Genomic DNA, 17,877 nt, shown 5'->3' with positions numbered 1-17,877 from the left:
GAAAAATAAAGTAGGGAAACTCGAGTTCACACACTACTGAACACGCACTCTTAAGTGCATCAGCAGTGCACTGTGAATCGGAGCGTTTCACAGGCCTGTCACAGATAAGAAATGCTATCAAAACGAAATCCTACAAAACAATACACTACTGGCCGGCAGCAATTCATACCCGGAAAACGTCGGGACGGGCTGCTAGTATATATTAAAGAGGTATGTTTAGGCTTTGTCATTAGTTTAAATGGCAAAGTTGAGTTAGCAGTTTAAAACTGCTGCTACCAGTCTGGAGTGGCAGGCTGGGAGACCTTATTTACTTGGTTACTCTCAGGATGGCACAATAAGTTCTACAGTCATGCGCTACAACCTAATTTATAGCCCTTGGGTAACCCTGGTACCTTACTAGGAACTTATAAGTTAGTTAACATATGCTAATTGAGTATAAACCAATTAAATATTACACTTTAAAGGGTTAGAGCATTGGCGCTGGGGCCTGGTTGCCAGGCATCAGTGCACTCTTACTCGGAAAACCAGCTGCATTAGTCCAAAACTTTGGGGTGATTAGGCAAAAAGAAGCATTTCCATACAAACTCTCAGGTCAGTTCTTTGATCGATTTGCTTTATCTACAACTCTCCACGTTTCAGAAAGTTATTTTTTTGTTGCAAACTTCTCGCCACAGTGAATTGACCGGATGCTTTGCTACTGGTTCAGTAGGCTACTAAAGAAATCTCATAGACCGGTAACAAAGACTTCAAAATCAGCCCACAAGAGTTCCTGTTCCTGCAGAGACGTTACCTGGTCAAGCTAGGACTGAAAACACCCCACTGTCATTTTATACCTACTATTTTCTCATCACATAACCATCCAATCGGCATCTAGGCACCCAGTGAAGCAATGCTCTGCAGGGGACTAAAACTCTGCGGATGTCCCGTCCTAGTGCAAGGTTTTGCACTCAGAAACGTCCTGTGTCTTCTCCTTAGAGTGGCATCAAACACATAATTAATGTGGTACACGAACATCTCCAGAACGGACTTCTGTTTAGATGTGTAAAGGTGTATGCTTTAAATATCTTTTAACTGGGCCATCGTAGCTGGTCTAAATTGTAATCTTAATGTGTTTTAAGATGTTGCTAGTCTAGCCAATGGTGTCCTTTCCTTTGTTGTAACTCAACCTATCATAATCCAGATAGCCATGTGTTTTACCTGTAAATTGGACAATTCTTTGTTAGCATTTTCTACGCATGTACAAGTGAGACATCAGCAGTGTACAGGGTGTTACTATATTTTCTCTCAGTACCAAGAACAGGATTAGAATGCATTCTCAGTTTTAAGTGAGTTGTCTTTGCTGGCCGCATCCCAGGTAATCTTGAGTGCAAAATGTGATAGTAATATGTTTGTTGTGGTAGTTGCATTACTGTTTACTATTTTGTCCAGATTTAGATATTTGAAGAAAACATGAACAATAATGTACAATAACAGAGATTGTGCATTTAAGGTTAGTCGCCCTATCGGCCTCCAACTTGAACAGCATCAGCAAAAAGCTTTGCCAAAAGTCAGTAGGTGAGACCTATTAGGTTTTCCAGTGCCCTCTTTTACTTGTCTCCGTGTGGGAGTATTACTGCTACCCTTTAAATGCACTCTAATCACCAGTGGGTGGACATTTGCAGCAGTTTGGTCGATGTGCTTTTTCCGCTCTAAAACCAGGCTCCTGCATCTGAATATGTTTAAACATTTGACTGTTTGTGTATTTTGTTGCGACAGCACAAATGGCATTCCTCTGAGCGAAGTTAAAGTATTTGAACCTTGGTATTTTTTCTTTTGTTTGTAGGATCATCCGTGTTCCAGCCACTACCCCTTAGTGGCACACGAAGCACCGATAGCATGAAGCGCCTGTTGGTATGTATACGGCCTCTGTGGGTCGATAATTGAACACTTTTTTTATGGCTAATGCAATAAATTATCTGTGCACTAATTGTGTCTTTTGATTCACTGCAGAACTGTTTTGTGTGTTGAAAACGTTTATTGGGTTCTATAAAAAAAAGGATATAAGAAATGTTACAAAAAATAGGGGAAGGTAGTAAACCAAATAATACTACTGGTGCAGTCACCTAAATGGTACAGTTGTGATGGACTTTTCTCTTGGCAAACTGTCCTTTCGTCTCAAAACCTGTCGTCTTTGCACGCTCCTGTTAACATCAACTATTGTCTTATTTGGTACCTTTCTCGAGTGTTACTAGCCAGTAACTTCACTAAATGAAGTAAGGAAATTACACACGTTTTAGTACAAGAGGCGAGCATTGCTCCATTTTAAAGCTTTCTCGCCACCAAAAAAGTGAAATCTATCACTGGTTTAAAATAAAACTTATTTTAAGTAGATTTCTGAGGTGGATAAAATGAGTACCATTGAGTTGGGCAATAATAAACATTGGTTATACAGTGCCAAAATGCCGATGGGTGAATGTGTGCTTTACTCAAACACTTGTGTTATCCCACTTGACAAACCTTTCTAGTTGGGCATCCTGTTGAAGGCAAGTACATCGCCAAAGTGGCGTCAACTGGGTGGGTTTCTTGTCCCATCCGTCGATTCGCCCCTTGGGAAATTCACTGTAGTCTGGAATGGGAGATCCCGTTGAATTGGTCCGCCCTACAGCAAGCTTGGCTTCGAAGGCACGTTCATCCCACACCCCCATTTAGCCAGTCATTAATCACGAACAAGTGAGATGCCAAGTAATAGAATCATATATGTGCCATTCCTGGCTCTCCTTATGCAAATAGGCTCAGCGTCCCCCTCTCCGCCTTACTCTGCCACCATAGCTTGCCTCCTCCTGCCTCAGCACGCCCCACCGCCGTGGTTCCTCCTCTCAGCTGCTGCTGCAACCGTCCAAATGGGTGGAACCTTGGCGACTCTGCCCATTCCTAAGCAAATCAGATTTTAACAGGTTCATTGTGAATTCTAAGCCCTGCCATAAGTCAATTTCCATCTAAACAGTTCAAATCAGCAAGTCCAGCTTCTGGGCCATACAAATTAGGTTATTTAAATCGTTCTCACCTCTTCAGCCTTCGGAAGGGCCACTAATGGTTTCAGATGCTTTGGAAAAATCGAGGGGTGGACTACAGGCAGAATGCATGCTACTTTAAGTTTCAGATATTTCACTGCCAGTATGCCTGTAGGAACCTTTGAAACTTCGATTGGGGGGGTGGTCTTTGGGGAGCTTAAACTGTAATCCTGAGGTTAGTATATTACCATCCATTCTCCCTGCAACAAAATGTCTTTCAATAGGTGGATCCTGGTCCATCTAGAAATGCCTGTAAACTAGCCAAGTGTTAAACTCTTGCAGGTTTATGATGAGGCAAAGCCACCTTCTTGTGCTCCAAAAACCGATGGTAGAGAAATAGCCATTGAATGGCTCCTTGGTCCACTTGCATCAATCTGTTCTCTTCTAACCACTTTTGCTCCTGCTGGGGAAAAATCAAGATCTTGGCTTGGAGATTCTGTAGAACTCTGTCCTGAAACTTTGTATCGTCTGTATGAACCAAGCATCCCAGGTGATTCCTCACCATCTGTGGCATAAGCACAACCACTGTCTAGGTTGAAGTGTAAGCTTTATTTAGCCCTGTTAGAGTCTGGAAGAACTTCCCACGTTCATTCACAAATGGCTTACCAAAAGCACACAGGTGTGTTCGGAAGGCATTTGAGGAGGCAAATCCCTCTAGTGTGGAGTCCACCCTAACCAGAATGGAATTTCACATTTTGTTTCAAATGGTAAAATTTGATTTTTACATAAGGCACCATGCTTCTTCTGTCCACCTTGCAAAGATATCCAGTCCGATGGTGCCGCTTCCGACATTTCCGTTATTTTAGACAAAGAACGTAATAAGTTTTGGAAATTATCCTGACCACCCTTCAACGCCTGCCTATTCTCTTCTCTGGATCCTTATAAAACTTCCTGATAAATGTTACTGTCTTAATTGTAGTAAAATATATCTTGCCCTCCACTGAGGTCCTTATGTCTTCAGGCAGCTCCCGATCTTTTTCCTTGAGATTGCACTGCTGCACTTGGGCATAACTGGCGTGCTTTGTTGGCGGTGCCCATTCCAAAGGTCTACGGTGACTCTGGTCATCCTGGTTGATTATATAATCCTCAAAGCCTTTCACCAGTACATCGTTTCTCTCCTCTTTTCTGTCCGAGTCATGGTCATGCTTTACTCTCTTCTCTTCCGTGCTGGATGAACGCCACTCATAGGTCCTCTTTCATCATTATCCGAATTATCCTCCTCAGGCGAGGTGAATTCCTTTCACGTGGCTGTATTTCCGGAACAGGCATGTTTTTTGGAGTGGCCTGCTAGTCGTCACTAATTAGAGTGCCTGTGATATTAAGCTGCCTGGTGTCATGAAAGCCCATTCGAGCTTACAGCCGTATCGAACTCTACAGTTGGACATCTGTTTAACTGCATGTGCCTGTGCTGGGATTTGGATCCGCCTCACTGAGGATTAGCTCTTACGCTTTGTCTTGGGGTGGAAGACAAAGCCAAAGGCTTCTAACAACGAGCACCACCATTCAATGTGAGTGCTATCTGGAGAAATCATTCACCTCGGTTAAACCCAAATCAAAAATAAATGGGATCTCATCACCTCTAAAAACTGGCTGCATCCCCACTGAGGTGGGGTATGTCCTCTCCAATGAGGTATAGTTCGTTCAATCAAAATGTAAATTAAATCAAGAACAACTGTTTTGTGGAAGTGTAATTTCTTACTTTTATTTCTTCTCGATATCGGTTCATTTATGTAGGTAGTTTAAACACTACATGTCCCAACATGCATTTCATTGGTCCCTATGCATTTCGGCCAACATGGTCGTCGTCGGGGGACAATCTGAAAATTATAATCAGAGCCACTGCTCAATATACTGGGAGAAAACCACTGGTTGTAATTAACATAAATTCTTACTGCTTTGTCTTAACATAGTGTTCAAGAAATGATCTCAATTGCGTGTTGATATCATGCTCCGCCAACTACAATCTGAAGGTGTCTTACAGTGACTAAAAGAAAACTGTTTAATTGTGATGTGACATGCTCCATCGATTCCAAAACAGGGTAAAAAACTGCGTCCGTGTCTTAAAGTGAATTAAAAGAACGAGTGATCATGGTTACAAAAGAACCCGTAAATAATTATATGGATAGCGTGCGCTTGCCGTTAGCATAGCATTAGTGAAGCGCGTACTTGCTGTTAACATCGCCTTTAAACCAGCTCGTATGGACAAGCTGCTTGTGCACCGTAAAAAACTCGCACAGCCACTTACTCGTGATCAGGTGAAATCTAGTTTCAAAGTTCAGGACACGGGTGGCACCCATCCAACTGATGCATCCTGTGCGTTGTGCTCGAGTCAAAGTTAAACGTTTGAGAGGGCTAAAACAGATGACGGACTCAGTCCATGCTCTTCCCAATGTATACAGTGGAAAGACTTCTATACTCCGTGATATTATGTTATTAAGTGTTTATGTTAATTTGGACGTGTGCTATTAAGAACGGTGCTAAACAAAAAGAGGTGGATAATATTAATGAAAAATGTGTGATTAATAAAACCTGAGTGAATTGGCATGGTAAAGGAAATACAAAATCAGAGAATGCAAGTTCATGCCGATACAAGTTAATCAATAAATGTGTAACCGATGCCAATTTACAAATAGCATTGGAGGGTTTTAAAGAGTTCAAGAGTCGTATCCAATAGTTCTCGCGTTGCAAGAGGTAGATATGGTTGTCTCTACCCTCGCGCTTCTCAACGGTTTCCAAGACACGTTTTAATTGCCAAATGTTGTGTTTTACTTCAATGAAAGGGTTTGCTACCGTTGACTTCAATTGTTTTGTCCTTATGTTGCTTTTATGTTCATTCACTCGTGTCTTTAGTTTCCTTTCTGTTTGGCCAATGTATACTTTCCCGCAGGGGCATTTCAATAGATGGATGATGTTAGTTGAGTCGCATGTAGCGTTCACTTTCAATTGAATGTTTTGGCCTTTCATGGGGTGTGATATATTTGGTCCTGTGGTGACATTGTTACAGGTATTGCAGTTCCAGCATGGAACCGTTCTTTTGTATACTCTTGAAAGAGGCTGATCTATGGGTTGTTTGATGATTTCTCCCACATTTTTGCCCCGTGTGTACGCAAAAATGGGCTCCTGATCAAATACATGATTCAAGTCCGGTTCAAGTTACAATAGTGACCAATGTTTATTGATAATCTTTTTATACGTACTGCTCATTGTGGAAAATTTGGACACTACGGTTGTGCGGTGTGTAGGTTTTTCTTTGAAGGTCAGTGACTCTTCTCTCGATACTATAAAATTTCATCTGGATATGCCCTTGTTCTAAATCGCTGTAGCATCTCCCCTGTGCGTTCCATTCTAGTCGTGGAATCAGAGACGATCCTTTTTACTCTCAATAGTTGTGTGAAGGGTAAATGTTGTTTCAAAGAACGTTGACGGAAACTTCCATAGTACAAGATGTTTTTTCGTTTTCTTTTCTATACAGATCTGTTGCGAATTCCATGTCCTTTTTGGTGATCCTAACATCTAGATATGCAATCGAGTGTTCCTGAATCTCAGAGGTGAACTGTTTTTTACCATCTATTTCGTTTAGTTTGTTGAGTTCGTTTTCAAGCTCTGTGGCTGGACCATTCCAAAGGATGAAAATGTCATCTATAAACCTCAAGAACATTTTAGCATATTTTGACACCACCTTTGACATAGTCCCAGTTTAGGTTAGTGTAACAAAACTACCTAACTGATGGCGGAGACCGAAATCATCTGGGACATTGCATAAACACAGGTGCCCACCATCCAATAGATCCCACTGCACTTCACCAGCGGATGTCCCAGTCACCTGTGCAGCCACTTCAGTGCCTTCTGTGTGTTCTTAGTACTGCACTGTGAAGGGATCCATTGCTTTTCTTCAATATGCATGCTATGGGGTGAACTTAACATTCAGATAGCACCTGTAGCGAGCTCAACTCCTCTCAGATAGGGAGAGTGGACTGATATGAAGTGTACCCGCGCTGCAGGCATCATGATGCAGTTTGGTGAATTTCTCACCCATCCAACTGTTTGAACCCTTAACCACCTCCAGTCACAAATTGCAGGATTGGGGAATCTGTTGGGAAGGGCTGTCAAGAGTTGTGCAGGATTGCCTCACCTCACAGTAGATTCAGCCTTCCTAGCTGACTTCGGTGGGATAACTGACACCAAAACCAAGATGATTTAAAGTCTAGATAAAAACAATGAGATTTGACAAACCTGGTGTTACAAATTGCTGACTACTGTACTTTAAACCACTTTGCACAATAAGCAGCTCACGTTTACCAGTCAAGCAGAGTCAAGATGGGGAAAAGGCTACTTAACTGTCTGAAACAGCAGTAACGATAGAGATGAAAAGACCACCTACTCATAAAAGTCTAGAACTAAGTGTGGCTGCAAAGCTATCCAGGCATGCTTTTGATTGTCTCCCTGCCTGAAATACACATAACCATGGATGTGAGAGAACCCGGTCGCGACAGCTATAATTCTCCCACTGATAGCTAGATACATTTCGACCGATCTGGTAAAATTGAGTGCCCCCCTACTTCCTCTCTGTGGCAATCTCTCCTGAAGCTTTGCCCTCAGGTGAGAGGGTTTCAGTCAAACTACTGGAGGGCTGCTTATTGGCAATAGGCTGTACCTGCCACTCAACCATGTGTTGTACTAGACTGAGAGTAGTAATCTGAGGTCATGTCATATGGCTGTTTAAACTAATTATGAAGCATGTTGTCACCCACACTAGCACGCTGTGCTAGACAGAGTCAGTAAGTAAATAAATAATCCATTTATTTTCTGGTGGCAAAAATAAGGTAGATGTACTTGTAACACTGGGATTAATCGGAGCTCGGTAGGTCCTCCTTAAAAGAGCTGTGTGACATTCACATAATTAGCTTTTGTGTAATTTATGTGAAATTAAGTAAATAGTAAACGTAATTACACAAATCTGTCATTTCGTGCTATATTTAAGCTAGAAATGAAGTGTACACATTTAAGCAAACGCATTGCGAACAGCAGCTTCTTACAGTCTGTTCCTCTATTTGCCGGAATTTTTTATCGAAAACAAATACACGTAATTACACAGAGTGGGATTCAGGCGAAATTTTAGAAAGTTTGTATAGCAAGCTTAACGCAAAATCGCCGAAATTCTGCTAATTACATCAGCCTAATTAAAATGTTGTCAAGTTTTTTGCTTATATTTGTTTTCTGGTTTTCTTTTGGTGAGCTGATTATGAAAGGGGACAAATCCGCTGTGATGTGCAGTAGACAAGCCTAACCACCTAAGCCACCTCCTATCAGGATGAAGTCAGACCAAGATACTCGTAGTCATGTGTTGAAGGTGCAGCTCCTTAAAAAATCATAATTTCATGTACTGCAGATAACGCATCGAATTGTTTCTTGGTGTAGTGATGAAGCCACCTGGTCTGTGCAGGTACTACGCACACGCATCCACGCACCCCCTACGGCGGACTCACCCTAGTGGTTAAATAAAGGGGCGTGAGACCGCTCTGGGTCTTTGCCCAGTACTAGTATTAACGTGTGGTTGTCCCTTCATTACTGTGGCCGTGAGTCAGAGGCCTACTGCTGTGTCCTGTGTGCCCAGTCAGGCCTGGACACTACACAGCTGATGAGGTGGGTCCCACCCACGCCTCGTGTGCGCCTCACCTGCCGGTGCTGGAGGTCCTGGTGCGGAGGAGTGCGGTCCGCTTCACCGACCCTGCCGTGACTACTGCGGAAACCCACCCCGCGAAGTGTTGCCGTCCCTTGAGACGCGGTGCACCGTGCATGCTCTCCTAGGCAGGTGCCCACCCCGCTTTGCACCGCCGACAGTCAGCAGTCGTCGTGCCTGGAGCAGCGCCCACACTGTGAGGCTGAACTTGTCCTGCGCCGTTTGCGCTAATTGTGCCTGCACCATGCCGCGTGCGAGGCTTCCCCGGCGCTCCAGCAGCATCTGTGCCCGGCTGTGCTCCCACTGTCACTAGTTGAGCCGGCGAGAAGTGCGAGCGCCTCTCTATCAGAGTGTAGCTGCTCAAGCCCTGAAGCGCGTCCTTCACACGCGCACCTGCTCCTCACACCCGCCCCCTCGCCTATTGAGGAGCCAGAAGTGGAACAACACGTGGAGTGCAACGCTTCCTGCACACTTCCCAGCCGGCCAGGACACACGCCCCTGCACTCATTTAGGAGCCCTGATAGTGCACGCTTCACTGCAATACAAAGTTACCAAATCCTGGCTGGTTAGGTCCCACAGTTTGCCCCAGCTGGGCCCAGTGTCAGTGCACGCCTCACTGCACTACAAAGCTACTAGATCCTGGTCGGTTAGGCCCCACAGACTGCCCCAGCTGGGCCCAGTGTCTCTCCATCCTGGTGCATAATCAAGGTCTGGCCTGCGCCAGTGGGCGCCATCGTAGTGGACTGCAAGCGAAGCTTGCCTAACTGCTACCCTTGGGGGCCATCGGCGAACGCGCTGTCGACTGGAGATGAGTCAGCGACACAGCAGTGGAGGGGGTGGTGCCCCCGCGTTCCACCCGCCGCTTCCTCAGCAGGCGGACTCGCCTGCCCACGATCGGCCTGGTCAGGCAATGGCTGCCCCCCTGCCACCATTCAGTGAGCTCTCTGACCCCTCCACGGCCGCAGCGCGCTGGAAATACTGGATCGGCCGCTTGGACCACTACTTTGTGGGCGTGCGAGAGACTGATGGAAAGGAAGTTGGCGAGTTCCTGCACGCTGCCCGATTAGAGAGAGATTTAGGTGCAGATAATTCAGGGGTGGTGTTCCGTAACGCTGGGCAACCTGATGCTCTCTAAGCCGGTTATCAGTTTGGACGAGATCCTCGTCCTCGCCAGGTCCCACGAGCTGTCCAACGCTTGAGCGGACGAGATGGAGGCAGCACTCAACTGGCCTACTCCACAACCAGCGCTGACGCGATCACTCGTGATCAAAGAAGAGAGGGTGGATGTCATCCAGAGACAACAGGGACAGCCAAGAAGGGGTCGCGAGGCCGCCCCAGAGAAGTGAGCGTGGGTTGTGGCCTGGACCACCCTCCAGCGGGGAGGTGTTTCGCAAGAGGGAAGACATGTTTCCAGTGTGGTAAACTCAACCACTTTGTGAAGGTTTGCAAGAGTGGCCGGCCGGGGACGAATGCCCCAAACCCACGTGGAACGACGACCGCGGTGACACAAATCACCCTTAAAGACACGCTGGATCAGGTGGACACCACCCCGCCAAGGTTAGAACTCCACCCCGACAGCAGGAACATCACGACCTTCTCCACCCACGTAGGGCTACGTCGGTACAAACGGCTGAGCTTTGGGGTGTCCTCTGCCGCAGAGGTGTTTCAAAATGCGATAAGGGAGACGCTAACTGAACTGCAAGGGGTTAATAAATTTGACTGATGACATCCCTGTATACTCCAAGACACTTAAGGAGCACCATATGCATCTCAGGGCCATCCTCCAACAATTAGCCGAGAACGGACTCACCCTACACAAAGCCAAGTTCTCCTTTTACCAAGAGTTGGTGGATTTCTTTGTATATGTTTTCTCCAGGGAGGGCCTACTCGTTGATCCGAAGAAGGCAGCGGCCATTTGATCTGCCCCAAGGCCCACGTCGCCAACGGAGGTCCACAGCTTCCTCGGGATGGCCACGCATTGCGGCTCTTTTATTCCCAATCTGGCGTCCCTCTCCGAGCCACTCCGAAACCTGACGAAGTCTGGCCAGCGATGGGTCTAGTCCGCGGAAGAAGATCTGGCATTCCCCGGATCAAGAGATAGGCAGTCCAGCTGCAGGCCTATCACTTTGACGTTGTTTTTCATCCAGGGGTCAACAATCGTGCCGACTTCCTGTCGCGATACCCCGGCCCGCCTGTGCCGTCCATGCGGGTGTCCAATAAAGACTGTACCGAGGAGTACGTCAGGATGATTTCTCTGGAAGCGTGCCCGGTGGCCCTCACACTTGAAGACATTGGAAAAGCGACTGAATCTGACGAATGCCTAGTTAAGGTCAAGACCACACTTGCCAGCAGGAACTGGCAGCACTTCCTTGATGAAGTCAGCGCACTAACAGCAGAGGAAAGACTGTTCTGAAAGCAATTGTAGAACGCTCAGAGCGAGCTCAGTGTGGGCCTCCATGAAGTTGTGCTACGAGGAACACACCCTCGTGATTCCGAGGAGTCTTCAAGAGAAAGTGGTTCATTTGGCGCACGAAGGGCACCAAGGGATATCAAAGACCAAAGCCAGGTTAAGAAGCAGTCTTATTCCCAGGAATGGATACCATGGCGAAGAGGTTATCCACACCTGCCACTCGTGCAGCATCACGGGGTTGACCCAGCACCTCATCCGCTAATCACAGAGGATCCATGCCAAGAACCCTGTACCAAAGTAAGTGTCGACTTTGGGTCCTTTCCTATTGGCCAAAGCACCCTAGTCCTCGTGGACTCTCTTTCAAAATTCCCAGTGGTGGAAATTGTGGCATCAACAGCTTTTCCGCACGCCAAGACTGCACTTAAGCGCATCTTCGCCCTGATGGGATTGACGGAAGAGATCAAATCATACAATGGTCCTCCATTTCATGGTCGAGAGTTCCAGGAGTACTTGGCCTCTAGGGCCATTCGGCATCGCAAGATCATGCCACAGTGGCCTCAGGCAAATGGTGAGGTGGAGCGGTTCATGCGTTCAATGAACTGAGCTCTCCAGATTAGAGTGGAAAGAGGAGAGGAAGCTGAACGTGCCTTCAGCAATTCCTAAGTGCCTATCGTCAGACAGCACACTGCACCACCAACTGTGCACCGGCTCACCTAGTGTTCAAAAGATCTCCAAGATACAGTGTCCCTGCGGACGCATTGTGGAGTCCTCCAGCGCTGAACCCAGAAGCAATCCAAGCTCGGCAGAAAGTGATCAATGACAGTGCAAGTCAGGATCGAAGAGAGAAACCGATGAACATCCGAGTTGGGCACAGGGTAATCCTGAAAGAACGCTATCCTGGCTGGAAGTATTGCACCCCGTATGAGCCGGAAGTACGGGAAGTTGTCAATGTACAGGGTACCATGGTGTTGGCCATGCGTGGAACTCGTGTGGTCACCAGGAACACGTTGTGGTTCAAGTAGATGGACTGTGACCCTAGGCTGGAGAAAGGTGCCACTGGAGGGTCAGAAGATGAAGAAGCAACTGCCCTGATGAGCACTCCCATCAGCAGCCCGGCGCCCATGTCAGGTCAAGTAGTAGAAGAGTCAGGAGGATGCGGAGAACAGCGCAGCCGGGGGGCCAAGTTCCCCGAGGAAGGAGAATGAGCCAGAGAGACTGGAGCAGAGAAGAACTCCTGGAGCCAGAAGCATGGTCTTCGGCTGAACCCAGCCCCCAGCCAAAGATTGAAGGACTTTGAGTGGTGTGTACAGAAAGACTGAGGTTAAAGACTTTGAAGGACCTTAGTATCTGAAAGATTGGAAGGATGTAGTGACTGAGCCGCCCGTGCACGTACTACGCACACGCATCCCGAGGGGTTAAATAAAGGGGCGTGAACCACTCTGGGTCTTTGCCCAGTACTATTAACAGGTGGTTGTCTCTTCATTGCTGTGCTAAAAATAGGAGAGTGGTCCTCCTCACCAAAGGGATAGGACACAATAATGACACTAAGTCAAAGAAAATTCCCTCTGGGTCTCTTCAATAGCATACTAAGACACTTAAAGCTCACTCACACTTCACTCATATCCAAACTATTGCAATTGCCAAAGAATAGTATATACGTTTCATTCACCAGGTGAATGCGCAATTAAAAATTCAGGTTTTATATGTATCAAAAAAATGTCAATAAAATATTTGAGTGCATTTTATTGTATGATTGTGTACATTTTATTGTTTAATGAATTCTATTGACATATTTTTTTGATACATATAAAACATGGATTTTTAATTGAGCATTCACCTGGTGAATAAAACCTTTATATACTATCCTTTGGCAATTGCAATAGTTTGGATATGAGTGAAGTATGAGTGAGTTTTAAGTGTCCCTAGGGCCAGATGTAACGGTAAATATCGATTCGGTAAAATGGGGAACACATTCAAGGGTGGCAGGGTGTCACATTGACACCCTGTTGCACCCCTGAATAGTGCATGGGTGCACATGTGGCACACATACATGCCCTAAGGCATGTATGTCTGCCACATGGCACTGTTAAAAAAGCACAAAATTGCTTTTTTAAGTTTTCGTTATTTACCACCAACTTGTGGTTGGTGGTAAATAATGAATGCTTACAAGTGGAAAGCACTCACTTGAGTGCTTCCTACATTAATTTTTTTTTTTTTTTTTTTTTTGAAAGCCTTTATTTATCATAAACATGGTACACAGCGTCTGCCTACAACCACTGCGGGCCGGCCGCTATGACAATAAATAGCCTTCCAAGGTACCTTGCTGTGCAAATAGAGGACAAAAATAACAACACTACGGTAGACTGGCAAGGAGCCACAGGAAAAGGATAGAGAGGGTTTCATTTTGTAATTTTGACGAATCGTCCTAAAGTCAGATCGGGTAGCTGAAAGGGCGGACCAAGTAAAAGGATATACACGAGTTAAACATCATTATCAACATACTGGCGTAAATCAGCACAATAAGGATAAACAAGCACCGAAGTACATATCACCCCAGTTAGCGCCCGCGCAGTCAATTTATCACATCAGGAGTTGCAATCTAGCTTGTATACGGTATAGTAGGATATAAGAGGGATCATTCTATAACAACGATGAAAGGATCCTACGACATACAAAAAGGCACTTATTACATGGGAAAATTTGCAGCAGAAAATGCGCCCTCAAACAGTAGTATAAGAGGGAAAGAAAAGCAGGATATGTAATCATTCAGTAACTATACATTAAAATCGATAACCTGGTCGTAAATCAATAAACCTTGCGATAGTGACATAGACGCAAAGCGCGAAAATCCGTCCCGGAAAGAACTAAACCCAACCCCCATCTGACCCGAGATATATAGGAAAGAAGAAGGGAAACAAGAGAAAAAGCAAGAAGAAAAGGCCATAGAAACAAAAAAGAAAACTAAAATCAAGCCCCAACCCCCCCACCCTGCACGTCGAAGAGGCTACGGCCCCCCCCCCCCTACTAACGTGCCTGTCGCCCCAAGAGTACCCACATAAGGGAAAAGACGGGGGAAAGTCAACACAACCAGACTCCCGCCCCACCCCATTCGCACAAAGCAGCTCAGGCTCGATCACAAACAGACCAGCAGGTCGACAAGCAATGGCAGCGTCGTAGTATAGTTCAGCAAAGCGTCCACATCATAATGGGTGACCGGGGATCAGTCCTGCGATGCATAGAGGAAGAGTTCACCCCTGTCCCAACTTGACCCTTCCGTCAATACGTAGCCACTGAAAGTTTGCAATGGGGCACCGCCCCGGACGAACAAGGTGGCCAGGCGGGTAGAACAAGAGCAATTCCGTGAGAGACCCCAGAAGCAAGGGACTGAGAAGCGATCTCCTTAAGACATGTAGGCACAGGAACAGGGCTCCGAGCAAATCCCTCAGATTGCGACCCGGTAGGGGCAACACAAGATGGCCGGGTGGTGAAACAGGCCCATGAAGGCAATCCGCACTTTTTGCAGCACTAGGCCCCGATGTCACATTCACGCGGCCGGTTAAGTGGGATCTGTGACCAACATCATCCAGGGCCCTCCATGGCACCACCAGTAGACACGTAGCAGGCACATCTAATGGCGGCAAAGATCCGCTCACGACACTACTTCTCACGGGATCGCCGGAGCCTTCTTCCCACGGCTGGGTGATAATAGCGTCTAGGCGCCGTCCAAGGTCCCCGGCCCCATCCAACCAGGTAAGGCGCAGGGAGCTCAGAGCAGCAATGAGGTCGCGAGCCGTAGGTTCCATGGTGCTTAGCCGATATAAACTCACTCGCTCTCTGGGTATCTTCTACCCCGGCCAGTGTCAGTGGCCCCCACCGAACCGCCCAGCCAAAAAGTTAGTACGAAATCCACCAGAGCGGGGGCTGGCGCCACCTCCAGCTGCTACGATCGATCCGCCATTACACTTTGCCAATACACAGTTCACTCAGTCACAGGATGCCCCATAAGAAGCGCGGGCAGCATTAGCGTTATGTGGCACAGAGTCTCAGTAGCAGGGACAGACCCACCAACTGTGCGCAGGAGTGCCGACCTCCATACCTCCGAGGTCTGAAAACGATGCACCGGTCTGCCCCAGGTCAGCCAGCGCCAGCAACGTTGCTCCCGTTCCAAAATGGCGATCCCAGCCCGTCCAGTAGATCCACACGCAGCACAGAGAACAAAGGAAAAGTCTTACTAGGCGGTGGATCAGATCTCCAGCGTGTGCGTCCGTGTCTGTGGCGGCGCTAAATCCCCACGTCCGTCTGGGTTGGCGCAGTGTCTCTCCCGCAGCTCAAAGATATGGGCTTCGTGGCCCGCAAAGCCGCGACCTCGAGTGGCATCCGAGGCCGGCACCAACATCTGGTCCCTCGGCCAGCAGTCGGACGCCGCCACGGCATCTAGCAAAAAAGGGTGAATGGAAGGGTCGCCGGTCACGGCCGAGCGCCGGAGTTGCCGTCCGCTGATCCTCACAACTTCCGACGCCGTGTCAGCATTGCCCGAGCTTGTGCGACCCGGGGAAGAGCAGGATATTCAAAGGATGAATGCCGTGGCGAGCGGAGCTCGCGGACTAAGCGGCCATCTCGCTCCGCGCTCGGCCACGCCCCCGCTTCCTACATTAATGATTCGGTAATTTACCGAATCGGTATTTAAGAATTCAGTAATTTACTGATTCCTTAAATTACCAATTCGGTAAATTACTGAATCCTTTAATTAGGCCCCTACATCTCAAATGCCTAATACCGGTCGGTAACGGCCGAAATTCGGTAATTTCGGCCGTTACCGACTGGTATTAGGCTTCCTACATCTGGCCCTTAGTATGCTATTAAAGAGACCTAGAGGGAATTTTCTTTGACTTACCTTCATTACTGTGCCCATGAGTCAGAGGCCTACTGCTGAGTCCCGTGTGCCCAGTAACGCCTGGACACTACACTTGGCAAGCAATACCGAGCTTTATTATTATCCCAATCAGTAGTTCTTATTGTATCGACATTGGGAACATGAAAGGCTAAATAGGCCATGCACACATTTGAACGTGTAACTTTAATTTTATACAAACATATATATGCAACTTGCGTGATGCCGTCCGAGCTATTGTGCCAGGTATGTTTATTGGTGTGGGCAACCAGATAAACAAATCTGTCATGGCAGACTTTCCACCGCTGCCCCTCTGGTTCAATGCGAGCGCTTTAGTGATTATTTAGGAAGTTATGCTTATTTTAAAAGCATGTTGTTTTCAGCTACTTTGTAAGGTAACCAAACTTTCTTAGTTAGATCTCATCAGTTTTTCAAATAAGTAGTTTTTTCGAGATTAACATATGAAACAATTGTTTTGATGCAGAAAACCCCTTGCATTTGAATTCGTTAGCTCGAATGGATCCGCGCCCAATGTTCATCCAGTGTTGACTTTAAGAAGTCTTGTAAAGAGCGCATCAGATGTAAACGCCGTGCGTGGTGTGCTCGGGACGCACTTCTCTCAGCCTCTGAGACACGGCCTGAGGAGGCCCCATCACAAAAGTGCTTTGTGGGCCTGCAGGATTCAAAGGGGACAAACAGTGGCATCGGTCGCTCGAGGGCCGGGGAGGCGGGACTGAGAGAATACTAAACAGTGAGAGGAATTTTGATATAAAGCGCCGCTCTTCCCCGCCGCGGAGCTGGCAGGAAGCCGCGGCCTTATCGTGGCCAGGCACACGGCGCGGAGCAGGCCCGGAGGTGAGAGGCGGCTTCCTGCCATTCTTCCCTGGAGCCGGTTCCCAGGGCGCCCATGCCAGCGTGCACTCGGCCGCGCTCTGCTGTCCGGCGACCAGAGTTCACCGCCGCCGCGCTGGAGGATACCTTTTTATGGGCGAGCAGCGGGATTTACAGACGCTGAGCCATGAACCGCGTCCCGGGGCTGTGCAAGGTGTGCTCGGAGCGGCGCTACCGGCAGGCAAGTACCGCGAGAGTATGAGAGTACCGCGAGAGTACCGGTTGCCTCAGAGGCCCGCCGCCGCTGCATTGTCCGGAAGTTGGAGTTTTGTTGACGGCCGGGGTCTCTCGGTGGCCTGTACAGGTGTGCCAGAGAGACTGCGAGGTGTGCTGACAGACAGTGCCTATAGGGCAGGGGGAAGTCAGGCGGAAGTCAGATGACACCTCAGATATGTGTAGGGAAGTGACAGTTGCATGACTGTCGGGCTACACATCTAAGCGTCAGAGGTGGGATATTTACATTTTCGAATTAGCTTATACAGTATATCTCTGCAAGATGCTGGGGTTGGGTCAGAGTCAACCTCATGCCAGGTCACAATTTAGAGAGTTTCAGTAGTTGTTAGTCTCATGTGAAGGCCGCCCTACCTCTGAAAGGTGTACTACTTGGACAAAGTAGGGCTACAGCCCTGATGCTCTGCGGCTCAGACAGTCCAACTCATGCCGGATGACATCATCTAAAGGTCTAGTGCTAAGCCCCCCTCAGTCTGAAGTCATGATACACTACACTTTTGAAGAGATCAGGGCTAGGACAGTCAGGCGTTTGTCTGATGATACCCCTTAAGGCTGCACCTCGGGGGAGCCTTGTAGGTTTGGGGTGCATTCAGTCGAATGCCACACTACTCCCCTGAAAGAGCCAGGTGGTGCATATTACCGATTTTGCTCCACCCCTACATGACTTTTAGTACACTGGAATGCCTGAAACCCCCTAGATTTTTCCACAGGGCTTGACAAGGTC

The 17,877-nt window shown here is 47.4% G+C and overlaps 1 protein-coding gene across 2 annotated transcripts in view; it reads left to right on the top strand.

Annotated features, from left to right (window-relative positions):
* Nucleotides 1-17,877, top strand: part of RGS3 (regulator of G protein signaling 3) — a 688,935-nt gene that overhangs the window by 115,153 nt on the left and 555,905 nt on the right. Inside the window, exon 8 of one of the 2 annotated variants that reach the window (XM_086921262.1) lies at nt 1,823-1,890. In XM_086921262.1, the coding sequence (XP_086777388.1) occupies nt 1,823-1,890 (68 nt within the window). Of the gene's footprint in view, nt 1-1,822; nt 1,891-16,973; nt 17,104-17,877 lie in introns of those variants that run through there. The other variant, XM_086921263.1, reaches the window with a different exon arrangement.

This window comes from Lissotriton vulgaris, chromosome 5, assembly GCF_964263255.1.
Source record: "Lissotriton vulgaris chromosome 5, aLisVul1.2, whole genome shotgun sequence".
Lineage (NCBI taxonomy): Eukaryota > Metazoa > Chordata > Amphibia > Caudata > Salamandridae > Lissotriton > Lissotriton vulgaris.
This window is presented reverse-complemented; position numbering and strand designations above follow the sequence as displayed.